The 27881-nt window shown below is 36.1% G+C and overlaps 1 protein-coding gene across 1 annotated transcript; it reads right to left on the reverse strand.

Moving 5' to 3' along the window:
- Positions 1-13137: 13137 nt before the first annotated feature.
- On the reverse strand, positions 13138-20086 carry LOC145036916 (CRAL-TRIO domain-containing protein C23B6.04c-like). The gene is made up of 6 exons (XM_078985442.1): positions 19886-20086; positions 16210-16297; positions 15939-16115; positions 15153-15251; positions 14629-14877; positions 13138-13639 (listed from the first exon to the last, which is right to left on the reverse strand). Exons 2-6 carry the CDS (start codon positions 16270-16272, stop codon positions 13379-13381), a joined length of 849 nt encoding a protein of 282 aa, XP_078841568.1. The 5' UTR covers positions 16273-16297; positions 19886-20086; the 3' UTR covers positions 13138-13378.
- Between the last annotated feature and the right edge of the window lie 7795 nt (positions 20087-27881).

Consider the following 27881-nt stretch of genomic DNA (forward strand, 5'->3'; position numbering starts at 1 on the left):
TACGTAAAAAGAACGCCCAAATCCAACTTCGTATATTGAAGTTATGATTTTTCCAAGTTCAGCTTAGCAACAGACAGCTAAAAACTCGAAATGGAGATCGAGCGACATTTGGCCGGAATGACCTAAACAAGAATCGAAGGTCTCGACAATGGTATTTCAACGGTAAAAAGTCTGGCAAAAAACCGACGTCAGATAAAGAAGTTATGAATTGTTAAAGAAATTCCTTAATCACGTCATTTTAATAAATAAATAATAAAAATAATTTCGGAATTTGCCAACGGAATCTAAACGAAAGCTGTAGATCGTAGTCTCACCTTCGCGGGGATATAAAGAACGTCGAAAACGGAGTTCGTATGAAGGAGATATGAATTTTTGAAGTTTGATAAATAATTTATATATAATTTTTATTAAAAATTCGGTATTATCCGAAGAGGAGTCAGCCTAGGGCCGAGGTACGCGCCGCGTACCCTCGTACCCCCCGCGTACTCGAGGGTACGGCCTCGGATCGTCCACGTCGCCCTATGCGAAGCTACCCGACCCGCTGTCCCATCCGACCCGCCCCATCCGAAATACGTAAGCGATGATGTACAGGTACGCGCTGCGTACGCCCGTACGCCCCGCGTTCGGAGGCGGTTCAGCACCCCTATAAAAGGGATGCGAGCCTTTCCGAAAAATTTGTTCATTTTCTCTCTTTCTCTCACGATCTTGCCTCGATTTCCGTGCCCGTTCAAACCCGAAGCTCTGGTCTTTTTGCTCAAGTCCCGAGGGTCGATTTTACTCCCGAGATTCCCAAGAATCCCGAGAAAAATCCGTTTCCCGAGACGAAACTCTGCCCGTGTCACAACTAGAAATTTTATGTCTTGTAATCACTATACTCAAGTAAATGTTGAATTCAAAAACTCAAGAGCATGTATGATGCTTACTCAATGGAAAACTAAACCCCAATTCACTACATCAAGCAATTGGAAAACCCTAGAAGTTCTTGATTAGGTCCATTTTGGGACTAGGACTTCCTTATTGGACCTAAATGGACCAATAAGCTTCCAATTTGACTATTATGGGCTTAGAACCCTTACATGGGCTCTAATTGGACCCACATCTATTTATTTCAACATTTTGGGCCATATTGGGCCTAGAATGAAATAAATTCAAAATTTTGAACCATGATTAACCTAAACTAGCCCAACAAAGTGTAAAAATCATATTATATTTTTTTTAGGTTAAAACTCATCCAACTTAATATACACATGGGCTTGTGGGCATTAAAGCCCAAAATTTCCCTTTTTCCCTCCAAATTCTCGGCCCAAGGCCCAAGCCCAAGAAGAAATGAAGAGGGTTGACTTGTAAGTGACACCTCCTTATTATCTTTTGGATCTCCATGCAATCTATTCCATGTATCCATGCACATCACTTCATGTCTATTTCTCCCTCTCTCTTCTTGTTTCGGCCATGAGCAACACACACACACACACAAACCTCACACAAACTCTCTTTAGATCACTCAAGACTTCTCTCTTCCTCTCCATCTAAAATCTCGAAATTTGCTTGTGATTCAAGTGGATTCTTCAAGATTATCATCATCCTTTGGTAAGTTTTTCCATGTCTAAGCTTCAAAACTCCCCCCTCACATGAGATCTCTTAGTCTAAACAAGTTTCTTTGGTGATCATACTCCTAGAAAACTCCATAAACTCGAGATCTTCATCAAGGGGTGCTAGGGCCGAAAAATCACTTCATTTCTTCCCTCCTCTCTTCAATAACCGAATCAACACCCAAGGTGAGTTTCATACCCCCTTATTTTCAGTTTTTATAAGTTTTTGTGGGGGAGAATACAAGCAAAGGTGTAGATCCATCATTATGTGTATGTTGTGGTTGATTTCTATGCTTATATGTATGTTTTGTATGATTTTGATGCTAGATCTAGTTATGAAATGCTAAAAACCGAGATATGTATTTCATTATAGCATAAAATATACTACTACATGCAAAGTATACTAAGAAAAATAGCCAAATGGCATGACAACACTTAATTTGGGGTAAAAACTCATTTTTTTTGACATAAAATGTTGAAAATACAAAGTTGAAGGGCCTAAAATGAAATATTTCGAAATCTGATGGGTGAGATGAGTCAAAACAGTTTACATAATGTATTTTCTGAAGAAATACTATTTGGAGGGTTAAAAACATAAATTCCAAGCTTATTGGGCTAAAGATGACATTTTCGGCCCAATGAGGCCCAATATGCGAAATTTTCTGTTTTGGAGGACCAAAACTGCATTTCTCTGTAAAACAGTGGACTATAAGTGTTCCATGTACTTTTCAAAGGTTTAAAATGCTTTTCAAATTTAAAAAGGACCAAAGTTGCAAAATTTTTCCAAAATGGGCCAAAAATGTAAAAATTGCGAAAAAGAGGGGTTATAACCGAGAAAACTGCAATTTCAAGGACTTAAGCTGTTTTCTATGAAAAATATGCTGGAAAATACTTATTTCAATAATTTTTGGTATTAAAATGTCAAGAAAATTGATTTAAGGACCAAACCGGAAAGTTTTTAAATAAAGGGGTGAAAAGGGTAAATTTTACAAACAAGGAGGGACTGAAAACAGAAAATTCTCAAGGCTAGTTCAATACATGCAATTTGACCAAATGATGGTACCACGCCTATCGACGAAATACAATACATTACAATACCAAAAGTCGTTGTCAAACGAATTGGTTCGGTCTCGAACCAATAAAAATCTGAAACTACTAACACGACGACACTATGACATTACGACATTTCGATTCATAACTAATAACGATTTGGAAGTCACTATACATGCGAGTGTGCACAGACGTCTACACACCATCTTTGGGCCCCAAAAGTGTAAAATCTTGTTTGTTGAGCCTAGCTAGCCCAATGACCTGATCTTAAGGCCCGAAGACATCTCTCTTACGAAGTGTTGGGTTTTACCGATCCGACATAACGTAAAAGGACTTTCAATGGCAAACATGCTGCTGGTCCCCAAGGGTCCTTCAGTGCTGCTAGTAAAGTTTGTAACTCACGATTGCGGGTTGGGCTTCGGGCCCTTCGCAATTGCAATGGTCTTGAACGACGCGGGGAAATACCGAGGGTGTCGCACCTTCTCTTCTTCCCTCCGGTCGTGGGACTACACAAGTCCGGGAGGATTGAGTTGTGTGAAGAATTACGAGTGACGCCTAAGGGATCGCTTGTAAGGTTGTCGATTGGACGTTTTCATTAACGCACGTCACAACACTTCACCACCCACTGTATTCTCAATGCCTCCGGAGCTCAACGATTTCCTCTAACGCAACGAAATAACGCTACACAAACTAAGTAAAGCAAAGTGATAGGAAAACGTCGGGTTTTCCTAGGGTTTTCAACAAGTACAATTATGAATTACCGGTCGAATTTCACAACTCTTACGCTTACATCTATAGAATTCAAACAAGCATACTCATGGATCATCACATATTTTTACACTATTCTATTTTTAGAAAATATCGGATTTTCTGATGGTTTTCAAACAATGCATTGGATTTCAAACACTACTTATGAACTCACCAACATTTCATATGTTGACGTTTTCAAAATACTTGTATTCTCAGGTAACAGATAAGGTGAAGGATGATTTGTACTCTATGACGTTTTGCTGTGGTTTAAGTAGTGTCAAACAGTTATTTTTGAGAATGTAATGTTTTGAACAATGTAATGAATGTAAACGCTACCAGTTGTATCATTCCAAATGTTGGTGATGTATAATGTTATGTTTCATGTATATGCATTGTGATGGTATTCAATGAGTCACGATAGCCCTCGGACGTTTCCGCCGTCTGGTTCGGGGGTGTGACAGGTTGGTATCAGAGCTTTGTTTATAGTGAACTAGCATATCTAGCCACACATGGATATGCAACTATAAAACAAAAAGAGGGACTAACATAACTCTGAACAAAACAAGTAAATAAAACACCCTTGTTTGCACTAGGAATAGGAACATAACGCCGAACCAAACAAAAAATAATACTAGTGTCTCGGTTAATTCAGGACTGTTCTTAGTGATACCAAGGAGTGAATGTAGCCTGATCAACTACATTCTCTCCAAAGTAAAACTAACACACGTCCTGATGAGATCGGGATTTCTAGGGAATCTAGAACTATACCCCTACCACCGAAAAGAGAACGCCTGTTTAGCTTGTGCAATAGCGGTAGAGTCATAGGAAAGTGATAGCTTATTCGTATACTTTCTCCCAGTCTTCATGGAAGAAGAGCATCAGGGCATTCAGTTTCACCAAGCCTTAGGAGCACACGGGATACTCGAAGATGAACCACAGGGGAATCAGGAGGGAGTCCACGGCGTTGAACCTGACGAATACATGGATACCGACTACGAGTTCGAGGAGACCGACGATGACATGGGGGAGGATCAGGCCCCGGATATAGATCACGTCGCATCTCCTGTTAGCAAAGCGCAACAGGATCACCACGTCCCACCAGTGAATCCCGCGAGGGAAAATCGCTCCCCAGAAGCCGAGATTGCCGACTTGCGGCAACAACTGTTCGCCATGGAAGCACGTGCCGTGCAAGCAGAGCTGGAGAGGGATGATGTCATTGTAGACATGACTGAGATGGCTCAGCTGTTGGCTCAGCACTTCGGCATATGATTTCACCGTTATAGTAGGACGCAGCTCATCTCGGTTAGGGATAGACTTATCTTAGTAGGTCGTTAGGAAATATGCTATGTACTCCGACTCTATGTTTAAGTGACTACACTACTCATAGAGTCGTTATGCTGTCGAACTAGTATCACTCATGTATGCTCCTACGAGCAAATTTTCATGTATCAAATGCGGATAATATTAATAAATTTTTACGTGTTTTATTACGATATTGCAAATTGCTATGTGTTGAGATATTATTATTGATTGGTCAATGGTAGTAGTGTTTAAGTTCGTACCATGCACCTAGTCAGTAGGATCACGACCTCACCGAAATAACATACCCTCAACATCTTTCCGTATTGTGACAGAAAGATGCCTCCCCGACCTGCTCGCGGAAACCCAGGACCAACCCCACCTGAAGTTGACTCAACCGCTTTCTAGGCAGCTGTATCTGCAGCAGTCACTGCAGCGATTGCGCAAATTCAACAAGGGAACAATGGAGGAGTCAATGGGCAAGGAGCCGGAAGTTCAAACAATGGAATGAATCAAGGAACCACCAAGACATGTACCTACAAGGACTTCACAAACGCCAAACCACGAACTTTTAATGGCACTGGAGGGGTGATCACTCTTAAGCGATGGATCGAAAAGGTGGAGTCGGTATTCGAGATATGCGACTGCCCTGAGCACATGAAGGTGAAGTTCGCAGCCTGCACTTTTGTGGATCAAGCACTCACCTGGTGGAACGGACATGTAGAATCCATGACACTCCCTGTAGCCAACTCTATGCCGTGGACAGAGATGAAAGAAATGTTAATGGCAGAGTACTGCCCACGAGGCGAAATACAGAAGATGGAGCAAGAGCTATGGAACCTCACTGTGCAGAACACGAATATCGATGCCTACATATCGAGATTTAGCGAACTATCTCTGCTGTGCCCGGGTATGATCACCTCGGAAGGAAAGAAGATTGAGCGATTCATCTGGGGACTAACATCACCAATTCAAGGGAATGTGATAGCTGCAAACCCCGAAACATTTGACAGCGCGAAAAGATTGGCAAAAAGGCTGTATGACCATAACAACAAGAAGGGAGAAAAGCCAATGGAGGCTGAGAAGACGAAGGAAGGAGATGGCAAGAGGGGAAAGAACAATAAGAGGAAGGGGCGCCAGGGCCCCGACACCTCCAAGAAGCAGCAGACAGTGGCTGTTAATGCTGTTACCGCATCGGTTCCAGCCGCACCCCATGCTCCAACCTCAGCCACTTCAAATGCTTCCAGACCTTATTCTGGTAATCTTCCCAAATGCAACAAGTGCGGTTTCCATCACAATGGAGAATGCAAGGATTTTCAGTGCACCAGTTGCAACCGAAGGGGACACACTGCAAAGTACTGCAAGACCTACCCTCCCCAGAACCAAAATCCGGGAACCAACAACAACAACCATCGCAGCAACAACAACACCCATGCCGGCGGCAATAATGCCGGGCCTAGCCACACCTGCTTCGGATGTGGGAGGACTGGACACATCCGCCGAGACTGTCCTAACAACAACAATTTAAGAGATGGAGGAACGGGAAGGATGTTGACCATGGGTCAGAGTGAGGCTATTCAAGACCCCTCTGTTGTTACCGGTACGTTTCTCTTAAACCACGCTTATGCATGCATCTTATTTGACACCGGAGCGGAGCGAAGTTTCGTAAGCAATAAGTTTAAGCACTTATTAAAACAACTGCCCCAAAAGCTAAATGAAGCCTATACGGTGGAAATGGCCAATGGGAAAACCGAATCCACTGGGGAAATCTACACCGGATGTACCCTAACTCTTAATCAACACGTTTTTCGAATAGATCTAATGCCAGTGTCAATTAGGAGCTTCGATGTGATCATCGACATGGACTGGTTAAGCCCCCACCATGCCGAAATTATGTGCCATGAGAAGGCCGTCCGTCTTCATCTTCCAAATCACGAAACCCTAGTAATTTACGGAGACAAATCTAGCATGAACCTTCGCCTCGTTTCGTGTATCAAAGCACAAAAATATCTACGAAGGAACAATCTGGCGTTCCTGGCTCACGTGGTGGATAAAACCAAGGAGGAGATTAACGTTCGAGACATTCCCGTAACATGTGAATTTCCGGACGTGTTTCCTGAAGATCTTCCGGGAGTTCCCCCAGAGAGACAGGTTGAGTTTCGAATCGATCTTATTCCAGGAGCAACTCCTCTTGCTAAATCACCCTACCGGTTGGCTCCTGCCGAGATGCAGGAATTATCCAGCCAACTTAGCGAACTTTTGGACAAGGGATTTATTCGACCTAGTTACTCGCCATGGGGAGCTCCGGTGCTCTTTGTCAAAAAGAAAGACGGATCTTTTAGAATGTGTATCGATTACAGAGAGTTAAATAAACTCACAATCAATAACCGCTACCCACTCCCACGAATCGATGACCTATTTGACCAGCTCCAAGGAGCTAGTTATTTTTCTAAAATAGATCTACGGTCCGGATACCACCAACTCAAAGTCCGGGAAAAGGATATTCCAAAAACCGCTTTCCGAACTCGCTACGGACATTATGAATTTGTCGTAATGCCCTTCGGTCTAACGAATGCCCCTGCCGCATTTATGGACCTAATGAATCGAATCTGTCGACCGTTTCTCGACAACTTTGTCATTGTTTTTATCAATGACATCCTCGTCTATTCTCGAAGCAAGGAAGAGCATGGCCAACATCTTCGACAAGTCTTAGAAACTATACGATCAGAAAAACTTTACGCCAAACTCTCCAAGTGTGAGTTCTGGCTGCGGAGCGTGAACTTCCTAGGTCATGTAGTCAGCCAAGATGGAATCCATGTAGATCCCTCTAAGGTCAAAGCTGTAGAAGGATGGGCAATCCTGACAACGCCCATGGAAATTCATCAATTCTTGGGTTTAGAAGGCTACTATAGGAGGTTCATTCAAAACTTCTCTAAGATTGCCAAGCCACTTACCTCGCTTACGCAAAAGGGCGTACCATTCAAATGGACAGACAAACAAGAGATTGCGTTTCGAACCTTGAAACAAGCTCTCTGTAGCGCACCTATACTATCTCTGCCTGAAGGAACGGAAGATTTTGTAGTCTACTACGACGCGTCAAATCAAGGCTTAGGTTGCGTTCTCATGCAACGTGGGAGAGTGATAGCCTATGCATCCCGCCAGCTAAAGACGCATGAAGTAAACTACACGACCCATGACCTAGAGTTGGGAGCTGTAGTCTTTACCCTAAAAATTTGGAGGCATTACCTTTACGGTACAAAGTGCACCGTCTTCACGGATCACAAGAGTCTCCAACACATCTTGAACCAAAAGGAGTTAAATATGAGGCAACGAAGATGGGTTGAGTTGCTAAATGATTATGAGTGTGAGATTAAGTACCACCCAGGCAAGGCCAACGTGGTAGCTGATGCATTAAGTCGGAAGGAGTACTCTAATCGTTGTACGAAAACTCTCTCGATAACCATTCAATCACACCTGGCCACTCAAATTGCAGTAGCCCAGTCAGAGGCCATGAAGACGGAAAATAGAGCAAGCGAAGTATTGCGCAGAATGGAAAAGAACCTGGAGGCAAAGGAGGATGGAGTATACTATTTCATGAACCGTATTTGGGTCCCTAAATTTGGAGGGTTTAGAGATGTTGTCATGAAAGAAGCCCACAAGACGCGATACTCCATTCATCCCGGTTCCGATAAGATGTATTTGGATATTAAACAACACTATTGGTGGCCTAACATGAAGGCGGAAATCGCGACCTACGTCAGTAAGTGCCTTACGTGCGCCAAAGTAAAGGTGGAATACCAAAAACCCTCAGGATTGTTACAGCAACCGGCAATCCCTGAGTGGAAATGGGAGGGGATTTCTATGGATTTCGTGACCAAGCTACCCAAAACGTCGGATGGATTAGACACCATATGGGTAATAATCGACCGACTGACGAAATCTGCCCATTTCCTGCCAATTAAAGAATCGTACAAGATGGAGAGATTGAAGCGTTTATACATTCGAGAGATCGTGAGACTCCACGAAATACCAACATCTATCATCTCGGATAGGGACAGTAGGTTCATGTCCCGATTTTGGCAATCACTCCATAAGGCGATGGGAACAAACCTCGATATGAGCACCGCTTATCATCCACAAACGGATGGTCAAAGCGAGCGAACCATCCAAACGCTCGAAGATATGCTCCGCGCATGCGTGATAGACTTTGGAAAGTCTTGGGATACCCACCTACCCTTAATCGAGTTCTCATACAACAATAGTTACCATTCGAGCATCAAGGTGGCTCCTTTCGAAGCACTGTACGGGCGTAAATGTAGATCACCGTTATGTTGGGCTGAAGTAGGTGACACCCAGCTAGCAAAAAACCCATATGTCGGACAAAGCACTAACGGGACCGGAGATCATCCGTGAAACCACGGAAAAGATCGTTCAAATCAGAGCTCGATTGCAAGCATCGCGTGACCGACAAAAGAGCTACGCTGATAAACGGCGAAAGCCCTTAGAATTTCAGGTCGGTGATCGAGTACTGTTAAAAGTCTCGCCTTGGAAAGGAGTCATTCGTTTTGGGAAGCAGGGAAAACTAAATCCACGATACATTGGACCTTTCGAAATCGTCGCCCGAATTGGTCCAATAGCATACAGACTGCAACTACCCGCAAAGCTAAACGGTGTACACCCCGTGTTTCACGTCTCTAATCTGAAGAAGTGTCTCTCAGATGAAACACTCGTCATTCCTCTTGACAAAATCGAAATCAATGAGAAACTCCTGTTCGTTGAGGAACCAATTGAAATCATGGACAGGGAGGTGAAGCGTACTAAACAGAGCCGCATCCCGATCGTGAAGGTACGGTGGAACGCAAAGCGTGGGCCAGAATTCACTTGGGAACGCGAAGACCAAATGAAGCAAAAGTACCCTCACCTATTCTAGCATTCTCAAATCTAGCTTTCAAACAGAATTTCGTGACGAAATTCCCTCTAACGGGGGGATGATGTCACAACTAGAAATTTTATGTCTTGTAATCACTATACTCAAGTAAATGTTGAATTCAAAAACTCAAGAGCATGTATGATGCTTACTCAATGGAAAACTAAACCCCAATTCACTACATCAAGCAATTGGAAAACCCTAGAAGTTCTTTATTAGGTCCATTTTGGGACTAGGACTTCCTTATTGGACCTAAATGGACCAATAAGCTTCCAATTTGACTATTATGGGCTTAGAACCTTACATGGGCTCTAATTGGACCCACATCTATTTATTTCAACATTTTGGGCCATATTGGGCCTAGAATGAAATAAATTCAAAATTTTGAACCATGATTAACCTAAACTAGCCCAACAAAGTGTAAAAATCATATTATATTTTTTTTAGGTTAAAACTCATCCAACTTAATATACACATGGGCTTGTGGGCATTAAAGCCCAAATTTTCCCTTTTTCCCTCCAAATTCTAGGCCCAAGGCCCAAGCCCAAGAAGAAATGAAGAGGGTTGACTTGTAAGTGACACCTCCTTATTATCTTTTGGATCTCCATGCAATCCATTCCATGTATCCATGCACATCACTTCATGTCTATTTCTCCCTCTCTCTTCTTGTTTCGGCCGTGAGCAACACACACACACACACACAAACCTCACACAAACTCTCTTTAGATCACTCAAGACTTCTCTCTTCCTCTCCATCTAAAATCTTGAAATTTGCTTGTGATTCAAGTGGATTCTTCAAGATTATCATCATCCTTTGGTAAGTTTTTCCATGTCTAAGCTTCAAAACTCCCCCCTCACATGAGATCTCTTAGTCTAAACAAGTTTCTTTGGTGATCATACTCCTAGAAAACTCCATAAACTCGAGATCTTCATCAAGGGGTGCTAGGGCCGAAAAATCACTTCATTTCTTCCCTCCTCTCTTCAATAACCGAATCAACACCCAAGGTGAGTTTCATACCCCCTTATTTTCAGTTTTTATAAGTTTTTGTGGGGGAGAATACAAGCAAAGGTGTAGATCCATCATTATGTGTATGTTGTGGTTGATTTCTATGCTTATATGTATGTTTTGTATGATTTTGATGCTAGATCTAGTTATGAAATGCTAAAAACCGAGATATGTATTTCATTATAGCATAAAATATACTACTACATGCAAAGTATACTAAGAAAAATAGCCAAATGGCATGACAACACTTAATTTGGGGTAAAAACTCATTTTTTTTGACATAAAATGTTGAAAATACAAAGTTGAAGGGCCTAAAATGAAATATTTCGAAATCTGATGGGTGAGATGAGTCAAAACAGTTTACATAATGTATTTTCTGAAGAAATACTATTTGGAGGGTTAAAAACATAAATTCCAAGCTTATTGGGCTAAAGATGACATTTTCGGCCCAATGAGGCCCAATATGCGAAATTTTCTGTTTTGGAGGACCAAAACTGCATTTCTCTGTAAAACAGTGGACTATAAGTGTTCCATGTACTTTTCAAAGGTTTAAAATGCTTTTCAAATTTAAAAAGGACCAAAGTTGCAAAATTTTTCCAAAATGGGCCAAAAATGTAAAAATTGCGAAAAAGAGGGGTTATAACCGAGAAAACTGCAATTTCAAGGACTTAAGCTGTTTTCTATGAAAAATATGCTGGAAAATACTTATTTCAATAATTTTTGGTATTAAAATGTCAAGAAAATTGATTTAAGGACCAAACCGGAAAGTTTTTAAATAAAGGGGTGAAAAGGGTAAATTTTACAAACAAGGAGGGACTGAAAACAGAAAATTCTCAAGGCTAGTTCAATACATGCAATTTGACCAAATGATGGTACCACGCCTATCGACGAAATACAATACATTACAATACCAAAAGTCGTTGTCAAACGAATTGGTTCGGTCTCGAACCAATAAAAATCTGAAACTACTAACACGACGACACTATGACATTACGACATTTCGATTCATAACTAATAACGATTTGGAAGTCACTATACATGCGAGTGTGCACAGACGTCTACACACCATCTTTGGGCCCCAAAAGTGTAAAATCTTGTTTGTTGAGCCTAGCTAGCCCAATGACCTGATCTTAAGGCCCGAAGACATCTCTCTTACGAAGTGTTGGGTTTTACCGATCCGACATAACGTAAAAGGACTTTCAATGGCAAACATGCTGCTGGTCCCCAAGGGTCCTTCAGTGCTGCTAGTAAAGTTTGTAACTCACGATTGCGGGTTGGGCTTCGGGCCCTTCGCAATTGCAATGGTCTTGAACGACGCGGGGAAATACCGAGGGTGTCGCACCTTCTCTTCTTCCCTCCGGTCGTGGGACTACACAAGTCCGGGAGGATTGAGTTGTGTGAAGAATTACGAGTGACGCCTAAGGGATCGCTTGTAAGGTTGTCGATTGGACGTTTTCATTAACGCACGTCACAACACTTCACCACCCACTGTATTCTCAATGCCTCCGGAGCTCAACGATTTCCTCTAACGCAACGAAATAACGCTACACAAACTAAGTAAAGCAAAGTGATAGGAAAACGTCGGGTTTTCCTAGGGTTTTCAACAAGTACAATTATGAATTACCGGTCGAATTTCACAACTCTTACGCTTACATCTATAGAATTCAAACAAGCATACTCATGGATCATCACATATTTTTACACTATTCTATTTTTAGAAAATATCGGATTTTCTGATGGTTTTCAAACAATGCATTGGATTTCAAACACTACTTATGAACTCACCAACATTTCATATGTTGACGTTTTCAAAATACTTGTATTCTCAGGTAACAGATAAGGTGAAGGATGATTTGTACTCTATGACGTTTTGCTGTGGTTTAAGTAGTGTCAAACAGTTATTTTTGAGAATGTAATGTTTTGAACAATGTAATGAATGTAAACGCTACCAGTTGTATCATTCCAAATGTTGGTGATGTATAATGTTATGTTTCATGTATATGCATTGTGATGGTATTCAATGAGTCACGATAGTCCTCGGACGTTTCCGCCGTCTGGTTCGGGGGTGTGACAGCTCGGTTTTCGATCTCGCTATCTTCAAACTTCCAAGTGAGTTCATACCCCTTATTTTACCTTTGAAATGCTTTTAAATGTTTTAAATACTTTATGGGGGGGGGGGGGGGGGGGGGAATACAAGTTAAACACTTATAGTTATTGCTTCGATCACATGTGATTGCATTAATCACATGTGATTAATAACTAGGAAACCAATGATTTTATCACCGTTCAAACTGTTTTACTTCAAAATGTTTTACAAACTCTTTTACTTATCAAATGAGCAAAAGGTTGACATACTTACTAACCCTAAAGAAGCATACAATCTTAAAATACGCATATATCCTTTCTATATTGCGCACGTGTTGTTTAAATTTTACTTATATGACATAGATGAGAATAAAACAGATATTGCATTATTATGGTCTTAAAAGAACATACCATGTAAAGAACAACATGAATAAATTATCAAAACCGTTCTTTACCTAAACAAATAAATAAGCATACATTTATTTTAATCACATCATGATATCTGATATCTAATAAAATTTATCAGTTACATATTAACGCATGTAACTAATCGGCAATTCAAGTTACATATAAAAATATATGTTACTCTTGGTTACATGTTACCATATATAAATAATTAGTTACATATATTAATAACCAACCATTTTACATTTGGTTTGTTTCCTCTATAACTTAACTTGTAGTTTCAGAATGAGCATTGGTATCATTATTATCTAACTCCCAAAACTTGGCCTTTTTTATATCGTCTTCAACCATAACTTTAGAAAACTCTTCATGGTCATAATTTAAATTGAAGTTAGCTTTTCCCCCAAACTCACGTGGAAGATTATCAGTATCAAAATACGACTTCATAATCTCGATACTCTCTTTGTCGTTTGGGTACACAAATTTTATCTTCAGATATGTTTTCGGGTCTATAAAGTAACTTATTACCTGAATACAAGATTTGAGTTAATATATTTTACTTACATTGTGTTATATTTAGGCTGTATTTGGCAGGCTAGTTTATATTTTGAAAATTTTAAAGTTGTTATGTTTGGCAAACAAAAGAGTAGCTTATAAACTGACTTTTTAAAAAGTTAATTAGACTAGTTTTTTAGAAGTTTTTCTTTTAAAATTTTCCAAATATATCCCTTAAATAATTATAGAAACACGTTTTTTTAAAATGTTATTTTATGTCATTTTATATTTTTTAAGTAGTTTTTCAGCTAGTTACTAAACGTTATTTTTTATCAGTTAGTTTTTCAGCTAACAACTAACTTTTTATTTAATAGCTAACTTTTCAGCAGCTAGTACGCCAAACATAACCTTAGTAACACAAAGTTACCCATTTTACCATGAAAACGACTTTATGTCTATGCGGCAGATTTGATCTCAATATGTCCATGTGACGTTGAAAATTGTTGATCTAAAAGATTAAAGTTAAATAAAATATTCAAACGAATATCATGTCAACGCCATGTAGACATATTTTGATCAAAACTTGCATATGTGGATGACATCACGACAGGTTAACATGAAAACTGATTTTCATTTGTTATAACATGTTACAATGGTTAAATAAAAAGATGTGTTTTATTTTTTTATTTTGTTTTGTGACATTCACATTCCTATTAAAAACCGGCTAAATTGGTAAATTAGGATAACTTGAGGATTGTTTGATACGACTCTTGTTGGGTCTGGTAACATAGTTATATTCAGACTGTTTGACACCACACTTTTGAGTCGGTCATGTCTCCTCTAAAGTGTCTCGTATTCATTTTCATGAAATTCATGGATGGGTTTTATTCGATGAGACATTGACTCAATCAATAACTATTAAACAACCCTTTAATTGGTTAATATGACATTAACTCTTTTTTATATATGGTTTATTTTATAGTAACAAAAGGGAGAGATATGGAGGAAATGATGTGAGATACCTTAAATAATGCTTGGAATATTTTCGGAGGATTATAAAGGACAATGATGGCAAGTCTCTCAGGGTAATGAGATTGTGTCACATTTATGATATCTCGAGCTGTTTTCGGTTGGATATTCGTTGCATTCATTGAATATCCAGTGAAATCAATCAACCAAGACATTTGTTCTTGGCCTTCTGGAAGGTTTAGAATCGCATTCTCTATCAGATACACCAAATGACGAACATTACCCTCACCCGTTTTTGTATTCTACAACATAATTGTAAAATTTAGGCATTACATATTACTTATTTTTTTTCTTAATGAACTTAATGAAAACATGACTTAATCGTCCATTTTGTTACGGATAATTTCTAAAGTACATTATAATTTTTTGAAACATTTTTATTTTTTTTATATGATTTAAAATAAAACTACAAAGAACAACTATATTCGATGTAAATTCGCCTTATTATTACCATATATTTTTAACAATGATTAAAATTTAGTATAAGACTTTAAAAAGAGACGGATTTAATACAAACCTGCTTCCCTGGTCTCATGACGAGAACAGGCCTTCCAAAACGATCAACAAAATTAGCTCTCGAGACTTTACCAGTTTTACCTTCTTCTTCTACTTGTTCCTATAAAACAACAATAAATTCCATTAAAAATAAATAGGAAAATACATAATTTTGACTTTTTTTCCTTTCATTTTATTAACTATGTTTTGGGGTAATTTACACGTTTGACCATTCAATTTATTTTTTTAACTTGGAAGATCATTAGAGTTTGTTTTTGTTACGCATTTAACCCCTATCTTACCTAAAAAACTATTTTGTCATCAAAATTTTAATTTATTTAAATAAGGTTGGATAGGTAAGGTAAAATAATGTGAGGTAGAAGTGGGTTTGGAGGTGTGTTTATTTAAATAAATTAAAAAATCAAAAGCAAAATAGTTTTTTTTTAAGTAAGACAGGGACTAAGTGTGCAACAAAAACAAATTGTAAGGATCTTCCAAGTTAAAAAAATAAGTTAGAGACCAAACATGCAAATACCCCAAACCATAGAAACCATTCGTATAATTTACTCTATGATTTATTTCATCAATGGAAAACACTTATTTCCCATTTGCGGTTTTAGACAAATAAGAATTCATCCCAAAAGGTTAGAAAAACCAAAAGCGTTCTCATTTTTAACTTTTTTTAACATCTGTTAAACTGAAAATAAGGGTATCAGTACCAATTTCTTAATAAAATGGATGGTTTCATTAACCGAAATAAAATAAAATGTATTTTATGAATATTATCCAAAATAAATTACCAACTTACCCAACGAATTTCATGAGGTTTGTAATTTAACCTCCATTCAAGTGTATCCTGTAACATCTTTTTAGCTTTTTCAAGATTCCAGCTTCGAGCTTCCAGATATCTTCTTAAGCATGCATCAGTACAAAATTTTGATGCGTGCCCAGTGAGGGGTCCAATCGCAACCCTAAGCTCTTTAATCTGTTATTTAATTTTTTTTTTTTTTTTTTACATACATATTATTATCATGAATTAGTTTCAATAGTTTATGATTTTGTAGTTAATTAATAATTACCATCTTTTCATGATCCAAAGGTTGAGCTACATGTTGGTTTTGACCACGCCATTTTTGTAACATGTTTGTCAATATTAGCGATCTGGATCTGCATGGGGTGTTTGATGAATGTTACATCACATAATTAATGAATAATAAGTGGTGATTTAAGTTAAGATATCTAATCTGATTGGTTTGTTTTTTTTTTAAATATGTTAATCATAGATTAGGGGAAATTAATAAACGTCGCATTTGAGTGATGAAATGTGAGTATCATAAAAGTTGGAGTGTCAAAATGATTAATGCGATTGTTAATGATTGGGAGATGTAGATTTCACGATTTGTACCAAAGTTTTGGTTTGATGTTTATATATAAAGGGTGATTGGATGTTTCTTTTTGAAAGAAAATGATTGTATGATATTAAATAATTTATATACATATTAATTTTGTGTTCACTTTCCTTATTTACCACTTTTTTTTTCTTTGTTTACACCTTTTTTAAAGAATCGTTCAACGTAAAACTATATTTCCGTAATATGATTTTTTTTGCTATGAAATTTGTTTTTGAAGATCCGACGACAAAAAAATGTTTTATATTTTGATGATTTAGAGTTTAATAGCCATGAAGATCGATAACTCACAATTTAATAATATATATATATTTTTTATCATCCGAAGAAATAGTCAAAACATATCAAAATTAATAAAGTTAGATATCAATATCTTTCAATTTTAAAAAACAAACAACAAACTATGTTACAAAATTTAACTATAAATGTTGTCATACAAGTGTTAAAAAATACAAATAAAAACAAAAAATAATGATTGATTATTCAACATCCAATTATCAACGCTTTAAAAGCTTATTAATGTTATGAATTATGATGATGAAATGCCGCCTTTATCCTATTTTTGCTGAACAAAATTAAATAAACGGCTACAGACAACAATATAAATAAAGAATAAGACATTAATATATATATAAAAATAGCAAAATATGTCGATAAATCTTTAACTTAAAGATATTGGCGTGTAAAAATGAAGAGAATTTTGAAATTAGATATGTTCACATTCAAATATATTTATTTCGTAGGGACACGTTTGAAAATTCCTATTAAGAGAAAAATATAATCTCCAGCAGCATACAAAATAAAAGTTTATTGCTGAATATAGACGTTTTCCTTTTCCCCAACCACAAGAATAAAAAATAGAGTAAATTATACGAATGGTCCTTATGGTTTAAGGTAATTTCTATATTTGGTTCTTAATTTATATTTTTAATTTGGAAGGTCTTTATTGTTTATTTTTGTTACGTGCTTGGTCTCTGTTTTACCTAAAAAGACTATTTTGTCATTGATTTTTTAATTTATTTAAATAAACACACCCCAATCTCACCACGTCATCTTACCTTATCTACCCCATCATTTTTCTATTTAAATAATAGTATTTTTGCGTAACACAAATACCAAATGTGTAACAAAAACAAACAGTTGGGACTACATGTGTAATAAAAACAAACAGTAAGGACATTCTGAGTTAAAAAAATAAGTTAAGAACCAAATTTATAAATTATCCCAAACTATTGGAACCATTCGTATAATTTACTCTAAAGAATAAATATACCAAATTAATTCATAGTTCCCACATGTTTCAAGAATAATAATTGAGTATTCATTGGTTACATTTCTTTGCAAAACACCATGTGATTTTATTTTTGGTTATAGCTATTTCATTTTATTTTAAAATTGTAAATTGCAATGGTTAATCCATAAAACAATCTAATTCGAATGATTAAACCAAAAAAATATTCTAAATTATAATAGTTTTTATATACTAAAAGTGTTAAATGTATATTTTTTTAAATCGATATTTGACACCATAGAAAAATCTCCCATGTCAATTATCAAAAAGCATCAAAACTTTCTTCTTGTGAAAAAAATAAATCAAAAAGTACAATAATATCTATGAACGTTTTACATTTAATTTTTTGTTAAAATGCATTTTTATGTTTTCAATTTTATATAATTTTTTTTTATAATTTACCGTTCAAACATTTGACGCCATACAAATCCTTCAACCAAATCCAAAAAATATCAGCTTATTTTATATTGTTTCTTTATGTAACTGTTTTTATTATCAAATTAAGAAGACATTCTTTATTATTTTAAATATTTAGAAAATTATTAACTTATAATTTTAAATGTTTAATAAAAATAATAAAAGGTAATTTCCTACTAATAAAGGAAAGGTGAGAAGAAAATACTTATGAGAAGAAGGTATACCTAAGTACCTAACCTTATACCTCAAGATTTTTAATTGATTTTTTTATGTTTTCTATTTAAAATTTGATTTTCGTTTAAAACAGAAAAAACAATCATTTCAATCCCACTAATTTATGACGTATAGATTCAATTCCCATAAATTATATCATTTATCTTTTAAAAAGACAAGTACTTAACCATTTGCTTCGTATTTAGTAGGTGACATGCGTAACGCATGAATTGTTTATAAATACAATTACGGAATTCAACCATTTGCTACAATATTTATTTAAAATTTTTGTTATTTCTTTTAATCCGCATAATTTAACACAAGAAAATCTTTAAATTTCCTATTGAATTCTTAAAATGTATAATTACATAAATGATTTTCATTAAAGCAAAGTTAAATTACTAAATTAGTTGACCAATGATTGATGCATAATTTATATCCTCTTGATTACTTATTGTACCTTTTTTTTGGTTATAACTTGTTATATAAATATTATCAAGTTTTATAATAATAATAATAATAATAATAATATTCGTATCTTTAATTATTAGTTGTATTATTTATATGGATGAATGTGTTTAACTTTTTGTATGAGTGAAAAGTAGTATAATAACACCCAAAATCAAATCAGTGAGGATATAAGAAGTAAAAATAAATTAAAAAAAAAAAAAAAGATTTCATGGAAGTCTCATTTATTTGATTAGTTAGCATACAACTAGCAATAAGTGTATCAATAGTAGCATCCTGTATACTTTAAATGTTTATTCTATCAATTTTTTTGACTTTTGTTAATTGAATTTATCAACTTAATAATCAAACGAAAATGATAGTATCTAAATATATGATAGGGAATTCTTTTTTCATATAATATACAAAATGAAAATCATGTGAATCCAACACCTTTTATTTATTTTTCTACAAACACCACTTTTTTTGAATTCTTCATTCCATAAAAATAGTACATACAAATTCTCTCTCCTTTTATTTTTCGTTTAAACCACCTTTATGATCAAAAAAATTTATACCGAAAGTTATATAAAAAAAAAATCAACATTAATCTAATAATACATTTCTAGATAATCAAACTTCGAATTTAGAACCATAAACCGAAGTCATTTAGGGAGTAGAAATTAAATCCAGAGTATACACATTCATAAAACCAAGTCGATTCTTCTTCTAAGTTCTAGCAACAAAACTTTTAACGATCAATTCAAAAAAACTTAACTAATTTATGTTCAGATTGAGCAAATGAAAGCATAACAAAATCAGAATCTACACGAGAAACATGAAACTGCAAACAGATCTACCAGAAACTTAAAGCGAAAACGATCAACAATCCTAAAACATGAGCGATATCCGATATGAATTCATATAATTCAAACACGTAATACAATCGGCGAAACTCTGTAACAACATATTACATACCTGAGCTATGAAGCTAAAGAAGGACAATAACTATCTCGTCTTCAATCGAAATAGTACATGAGAGACGCTGGATGTAGTAGCAGAAAGGTGATCGGCGGAGGGTGGCGGAGAACGACGACAGTTTATCGAGAGAGAGAGAGAGAGAGAGAGAGAGAGAGAGAGAGAGAGAGAGAGAGAGAGAGGCGGAGGGGGCTATGGAGTGGTTTGTGTATTTTATTATGTGGATTTGAATTGAATTTATAATAAAAATATGGTGAGAATTGAGCAGGAAAAAGGTAAGAAACGTAAGGAGTGTTTGGTTCAGGTTTTCCACGCCCGGGGAATATAGAGCGTGAGAAATGGGGAAAGCGAGACGCATTAGCTACTTGTACGGTACAAGATCGAAATCGTAATGGGATAAAGTGCCGAAATTGTCCCACCTATTTCCCCACAAATCAAACGGACTTTTGGATTTTACTTTCGGTTCCAATAAAAGTTGCAAAAATAGTTCCAGTTGTGTATCAAGAGTTTTGGATTGGTCGACATGTAGTATAAAAAGGCATTATATTTTATTTATTTGTATACTTTAAATATTATATTTTTATTTTTCTACTAAAGCCAACTTTTATGGAAAAAAATAGATAAAACTGCATAGTTCATATCGATTAGCTGAAAATTGTTATTTTGGTATAAAAAGATTTGAACTAGCACCAGAGATCCAAAGTTTTTATTTTGTTGCGAGTTTGATCTAATTTACTATGAACTTTTTCTTAATGACGATTTTCTCATTATTTTTTGTTCTTTTGCAGCTTTTTATTATTTAATTGTTTTTTTATTAAAGGAAAAATTAAAAATAAATTTTGTGCTTTCTATTTTATTTTTATAATTTTTTTTAAAACAAAAATAAAAAAAATAAAAAATGCAATCTCTCTCTCTCTAAAAAAACCCATCACTATTCTGCAAGAAGAAAGTACGACTAGAGACTTTCTCTAGTGATCTTCATTTGTCCGAGCACCACCACCTCTATCTTCACTTCTCCAGAGATGTACAACAAAGAAAAAAAATATTAGATTTGTAAAATCAGACACATATATGAAAATCTTCTCATATACAAAGTTGTTACCAAATTTACATGAAGATGAATAAATTGTCTAAAAAGAAGAAGAAAGGCAGGATCGATTCCATATATGGGAAGAAGGATAAAGACAGTCCAAACGGCCGATCATAGCAAACCCTCGAGTACGATTTGATCCACAAAGACAGTGATTAACGAAAAAGAAGCTCTGATATGCAACTGCATCTCGACGGACACGACGATGATCCTAATAACCATCGTCACCACCTCTGTAAACCCTAACTTAGTCTCCCTCCTTCTCCAACAGCTGTGTTGCCTTTCTCAGATCTACGACATATTTGTTGACTTGCAAATTGTTACCATGTTATTCGAGTTCCTTAGGATACATATTAAAACCCTTGATGCTTATCAGATCTTAAAGATGCAAACCCTAGTTTCAAATGAGAAGGGTGATGACACTAGGGTTTCGTAAAAGTGGCGTTCAAAACAGACCAAAGATAGTGGTGTAGCAATAAGATCATACTCTGAGGTTATGTGGACATGGTGGATGCAAAGAGAAACACGAAGGCCGAACAATATCATTAGAGGTTGGAGTTTGACAGACTTCATATTCGCCTTCTTTTATTGCTTCCAACTGGGTGTGCTTTGAATCAGATGCTTCATCATCATCCTTTTGATCATCAAGTTTTGCAATGGATTTTAGCTTGGACTTGTGTAATTTTTTGGGTTCATTTATCTAATTTGATGTTCTTCAGTCATTTTTTGATGAATTTTTGGGGAAGAAACAACTAAAGAGTTATAGTGAAGGAGAACTAATGAAGAATGAAATGGGCACTAACGCGAGAGAGAGAGAGAGAGAGAGAGAGAGAGAGAGAGAGAGAGAGAGAGAGAGAGAGAGATTTAATTTTATTTTTTTTAAATCTAAAAATCAGAAAAACAATTAACAAAAAGAGAAAATTATATTAACAGGGGCAAATCTATCATTTTGAAAAAAATCAGAATAGATTGGACCAAACAAGCAACAAAATGAAAACTTTGGACCTCTGGTGCTAGTCTAAACTTTTTTGGACCAAAGTGACAATTTTGAGTAAACCACAGAGACCATTTGTGCAGTTTAGTCAAAAAAAATATATGAGCGGATAAATATTTCAATGAAATAAAGATGGACATTTGAACTTGGAAGCCTCAAAAAGCCCAATCCAAGGTCCACAGATTTCTGTAAAATCAATCTGATCCAAATGCTTACTCCTACGTCTAAGAACCGGGAACCGGACCTGGACTTAGTAAGCCTCAACATCTCCGGTCAAAGTTCCACAAATTTTTGTAAAATCAGTCTGATCCAAATGCTCACCCCTACGTCCAAGAACCGGGAATCGGGCCTGGACTTAGTAAGCCTCAACATCTCCGGTCAAAGTTCCACAAATTTCTGTAAAATCAGTTTGATCCAAATGCTCACCCCTATGTCCAAGAACCGGGAATCGGGCCTGGACTTAGCAAGCCTCAACATCTCTGGTCAAAGTTCCACCAATTTCTGCAAAATCGGTATGGTCCAAATATTCACCACTACAATGAAATGCAACTGAGTTCTGAAGAGTAAGGATCTAAATGGAAAGTTACACTACTTTTGCAAGGAAATTTTAACTCTTTACCAAAAAATGATTTAATGATATTCTTTATAGTCGGTAACAAGATAAATAGTATCTTAACTTGACATAAGTAAAACACGGATATAAATACTACTTTTAGATATGGCATGAAATTCAGAGGAACACAATACGTCAATATTAGATTCGTTCTTTCAACCGTTTGAATTTTGATTTCGGTTAGATCGCTTGATTAGTGAATAAGTTAGAGAGTGTGGCTACACCGAGATGAGTTTAATTAACTTTATTCATTTACATATCAAGAAAATCATATGATTAGTATGCTGCTTCTCAATCTATGACTAAGCGCTCCATAGGTGAATCATTGACCGCTAAATGTTAGCGGATGCTTTGTGGATGACAATGTCTTCATATATGATCAGGGGCAAAAGGGTGTTGTTGGACTATATAGTCTCAAATCTCAAATCAATTTTTTTAATTTAAAAATAATCATTCCAATTTTGTTCTTACAATGGATAAATAACCACTTGAAATTTGACATACCATAATAAAAATCAAAATCATAAAGATAGTAAAATCAAACGTGTGGATGCAATCAAGTCGCACAATTCATCTTCTTGAAATTATGGCGTTTTTTTCGAAATCCAAGATTTTAATTTGGAATGTTGTTGTTGAATCAGCCAAAAAAAGTGTTTATTGGGAATGGGCAAGTGATTATCTTTACTAAAAAAATTTAGTTATTTTCTTCAAATACACATTTAAAAATTGTTAGATCGCTGAATTTCCCCAAAAAAAAAAAAAAAAAAAAAAATCAACCACACGTCTTTAACTTTAATTAGTTATTCGGTAAAAAATTTATGCAATCATTCATTCCGTTGATGGATATCATTTATAGGTCATTAAGACTTGGTGGATTTCATTTATAGGCCCATAAAAATGTCAAAACCATTCTTTATATCATGCCATTAATATATAGACTTTTATCTCTTTTTTTTAACAGACAATTTTATTAATGAATAATGATGCACCCTAGCAAGATACTAGGGGCCAGGATTACAAAGATTAAGCATCAAAAAGAGCATAAGAGAGCATATATTATGTACAATTCAAGGGTGATGCACACCACTTATCCTAATCCTTTTTTCACCTGTTTTACTCGTATACTTTCTCTAAGTAAATGTTGTAGCTTTGATAGAATCCAGGATATTCGCCGGTTTCGATGATTCGCTTCCAAAAATCTGGTTATTCCTAGCCTTCCACAAACTCCAAAGAGTTCCATATAGAATACCAGTTAGTACCTCTTTCTTTTTTGGACAATCACCTCAGTTTCTGGCGAAGGCTAGCACCTCATTAACCCCTGAGAATAATCGAGGAAGAATTCCACACCAATTAAGTACCATACTTATAGTATACTTTGCCAGACTGCATGAGGTGAGAATGTGGGCAGCTGATTCCTCTATGTCTGTATAACATAGTTTGGGCTTCAATATTGATCCATATTAGGTTGCTAGGAATTGGACTAGGCATCGACGCACAAGAAAAAGTTCGTAAAACTGAAAAGTCAGCAAGGCGGCAAAATCAAAACTCATCGCCGAAGAGTAGAAGACAGAGGAGTCACTATTGATCAGACTTTACATCAATTATCTGATTTCTTTCGGATATCAATTTCATTACAATGATTATTAAAAAACCCTTTATTCTTCTTTGCTTTCAAGTTCAGTGTAAATCAAAATCTTAGAGTTAAATATATTATCAAAAATAGAGGAGTCGTTGCATTTTGCCTAATACTTATCTTGTTGATTGATTAATTTATTGATAATCATGGTTTTTTAAGATCAATCATTTGACATGGTCATATGGCTCAGTTGCTACAGAAAATGCCAAGGGATTGTTACATGCTACCGACAAAAAAGATGGATACTCATTTATCAGGTGTAGTTCGTGTTTCGGTTTTATTCTTTTCCTTTTATTTCTTGGATTCTTTCATAATTGTAACATTTTATTGATCTATAAGTTTTTTTTTCCCATTTTACATCTTCTGTCTTGTAAATCTGCACACACTTTGGGTAAAATTTGATACTAATTTTGGCTGAAATTGATAATTTGAGCTTTTTGTTATTATATCATCTTACTTTTTTGGTAAAAATGGCTAGACCTGTGTGGTTTTTCTTTTGTGATTTAAGCACCAAATGATGCATTCTAAGTACTTAATAGAATTACCAAAGATTGTGTGGTGACACTTTTATACTTTTAATTAAGGATTGTTTGGCGACATTAATATATAATCTTTATTTTGTTATAGGGATATGTTTGAGTTGGCATTATTAGGGGGTAAGTGTCATTACTGCATGATTCTCTAAAACTTCAAGATTAGCTGCCCCACTTTCATTGTCATTCCATGGCATAATTTTACATGTTAACTGTTTGAAATTATTACTACATTTATTTATATTACATGTTATGGGTTTTTGTAATGCAAGGCTTCTTATCAGCTTATGTTCTTATTTCCAGGTCAACATTTAATGGCTAACACCAAGAGCAAAACTCAGGTTCATGTTTTTGATATATATTTTATTGCCGTTAGTGAGATTTTTCATCTTTCATTTAACATTGAGAGTTTTCAATACATATAGAAGTTTTGAAGGACAAAAAGCAGAAGCCCAGGATGAAACTTATGATGATGTATTAAGTAGATCAAATTAGTTAGCCGCCTTAACTAACTTGAGTGCTAAAATTAGCACGTGATTATATTTGTATTAATGTGGATTTTAGTTTGTTGTGAGATTTATTACTCTTTTGCTTTATAAGTGATTTTTATGTGTTTGATCTATTGTATGATAAAAACATCTCGTCCGGGGCATGGAAAACCAATGGACTGGCCCTGGCTTTGGATCTAGGTTTTCTTTAATTGTACATGCTATAATAATCATCCAAAGCTATAACCCTATATACTAGCATACATAATTCGAAATTGACTTGTAAACTAGGTTTAGAAGCTTACCTTTCTTGTTATGTAGCAAGAACAAGTAGAATCCTTCTTGATCTTAACTTCTGAGCCTAGTGCCTCAAGTGTTGCACCTCTAATGTAGTCACAAATACTCTTGCAAAGGAAGACTTAGGAGAGAAGGATTCGGCCACCTTAGGGTTTTATCAAAAGATAGATCCAAAAATCCTTAGTCTTGGGGTCTATTTATACTTGTGGCTGCTAGGGTTTTAGGTGGAAACCCTAATATGACTGCTTAAGCCTTAAGCAGCCCATGGACACCTTCTAGAATACCCCTTGGACGAATTCTTTACGAGCTTCCCATAATTCATCCAACCTTATTCCAAGGTGATCCATCAGCCTAATTGCAACTATCAGTGATTTGCAATATCAATCCCCAATTATTTAATCAGTCTCCTTCGATCACTAAATTAATTCCAAATTAATTTATGACCAATACTAATTAAATAATATGATTTTTAAATAATATATTAATCTACTAATATATTAATAAAACCATTTTGAGTAGCAATTTATTATTCATATAATAAATCCAACTCTCCCTCCTCTTGTCATCCTATCAAGTTGCTTGAGTGAAGGCAACCCAAAAGGACCATGCTCATAATCAAATCAAGTACATACCAAAAATGGTTATGGGCTTAGACATCTAATCCGACAGAAATAATAAGAGGTAAAAAGTTGGAAGGTTTCTGAGAATAAACTTCACCAATGTAATCCACCCACTAAAACTCAATGTCTTAGCCTTCCACAAGGAAAGTTTGGAATGGAATTTCTCAATGATCGGCTTCCATGCTTTTTTCCTATTCATATTCTCACCCACCGGGACCCCAAGGTATAGAAGAGAAGATAGAGCACATCCCAATGGTCCAGCCTAGCCACACACCTCCTCAAATTCGACTCCCACACCAAAGACCCTTGACTTGTTGAAATTCACCTTTAACCCCGACACGACATGGAAACACCGAAGTATTCTAGCAAGGTTGGATACATTTTTCATTGACCAATCTCCAATAAATAAAGCATCATTTTCATAAAATAGATGAGAAAGAGAGATGTTAGTATTTGGAACGGGGATCCCATCGAATATCCCTTTTTTTTCTAGCAGCTTTCATCATAACGTTTAGACCTTCCATCACTATTATGAAAAGGAAAGGAGATAACATATCTCCTTGCCTCATCCCTTTAGTCAAAGGGAATTTCGCCGTTGGACTGCCATTAACTAATACCGATGCCCTAGCCGACGTAAGGCATCCATTTATCCATCTTCTTCATTTTAACCCGAAGTTCATCTGATCCATAACTGAGTCAATATACTCCGAGTTCACGGAGTCAAACGCCTTGTTAAAGTCCTCCTTGAATAGTAATACTTTCCTGCCATTTTTTGTCGCCGAGGAGCATACCTTATTTATTATCAATGAACCCTCAAGAATGTTTCGTCCTTCCATAAAAGTTGATTGCACATCGTCAAAGCACACATCGATATATTTTCTCACTCGGATCGCCAATGTTTTAGCAATAATCTTATATAATGCACCAATAAGACTTATGGGTCTATAGTAATTTAAAGAGAGTGGATCCTTTATCTTGGCGGAAAGGGCGATAAACGATGAATTACATCTCGTGGAAAAGTTCCCCTTCTATTAAAATGATCTAACGAATCTCATAATATCATACTTTAGCATATTCCAGTAAGTTTTGAAGAATTTGAAGGAGAATCCGTCCGGCCGGGGCCTTTTCCGAACCACAACACCATATTGCATTCTTGATTTCCTCAACTGAGAAAGGTAACTCAAGAGAGGAGCTCTCCTCCAAGGAAAGTTTTTTGAGTCCGTTGCTTCTAATTTTTGGTTGACTCTTCCATTTTTCTTCAAATTTCGCTGAAAAATACTGGAGAATATTACTTTTAATTGCGTCAGGACTTGTGACCCATTGACCATTAATCACCAACCCATGAATTTTATTCCTCCTGTTTTGGTTATTCACATAACCATGAAAGAAGGAGGTGTTTTTGTCCCCATCAACCACCCTTTTCACTTTCGCCTTTTGCTTGATGTCCATTGCTGCCACCCTTTCGAGATATGCAATCCTACGAACACAGTTGGACCGATTCCCCACCTCATGGGGAAACAATGCTCTAGATTCCCCGGCAATATCTAGCCATGATATCTTACTCCTGCACTATTCCAGCTCCTTAGTTTCTAAATCGAAACCAATTTGCCGCCATCTCTTAATTTCATTCTTTAAGAATTGAAGTTTGGAATCTAGGAAAGCATCAACATACTCGTGACCTTTGAACGTCTTCTATGTCTCCATCACCACATCATGAAAACCCAC

This window comes from Lactuca saligna, chromosome 3 (genome assembly GCF_052625555.1).
Source record: "Lactuca saligna cultivar CGN05327 chromosome 3, ASM5262555v1, whole genome shotgun sequence".
NCBI classification, from domain to species: domain Eukaryota; kingdom Viridiplantae; phylum Streptophyta; class Magnoliopsida; order Asterales; family Asteraceae; genus Lactuca; species Lactuca saligna.

What these genes read in the sequence shown, in the direction of transcription:
- LOC145036916 (XM_078985442.1), bottom strand. Translation starts at nt 16,272, where the DNA reads ATGTTACAAAAATGGCGTGGTCAAAACCAACATGTAGCTCAACCTTTG. An exon ending in CTTTGGATCATGAAAAGATG is followed by an intron (nt 16,116 to 16,209) that starts GTAATTATTAAT and finishes ATTAAATAACAG; the next exon opens with ATTAAAGAGCTTAGGGTTGC. An exon ending in AACCTCATGAAATTCGTTGG is followed by an intron (nt 15,252 to 15,938) that starts GTAAGTTGGTAA and finishes GTTGTTTTATAG; the next exon opens with GAACAAGTAGAAGAAGAAGG.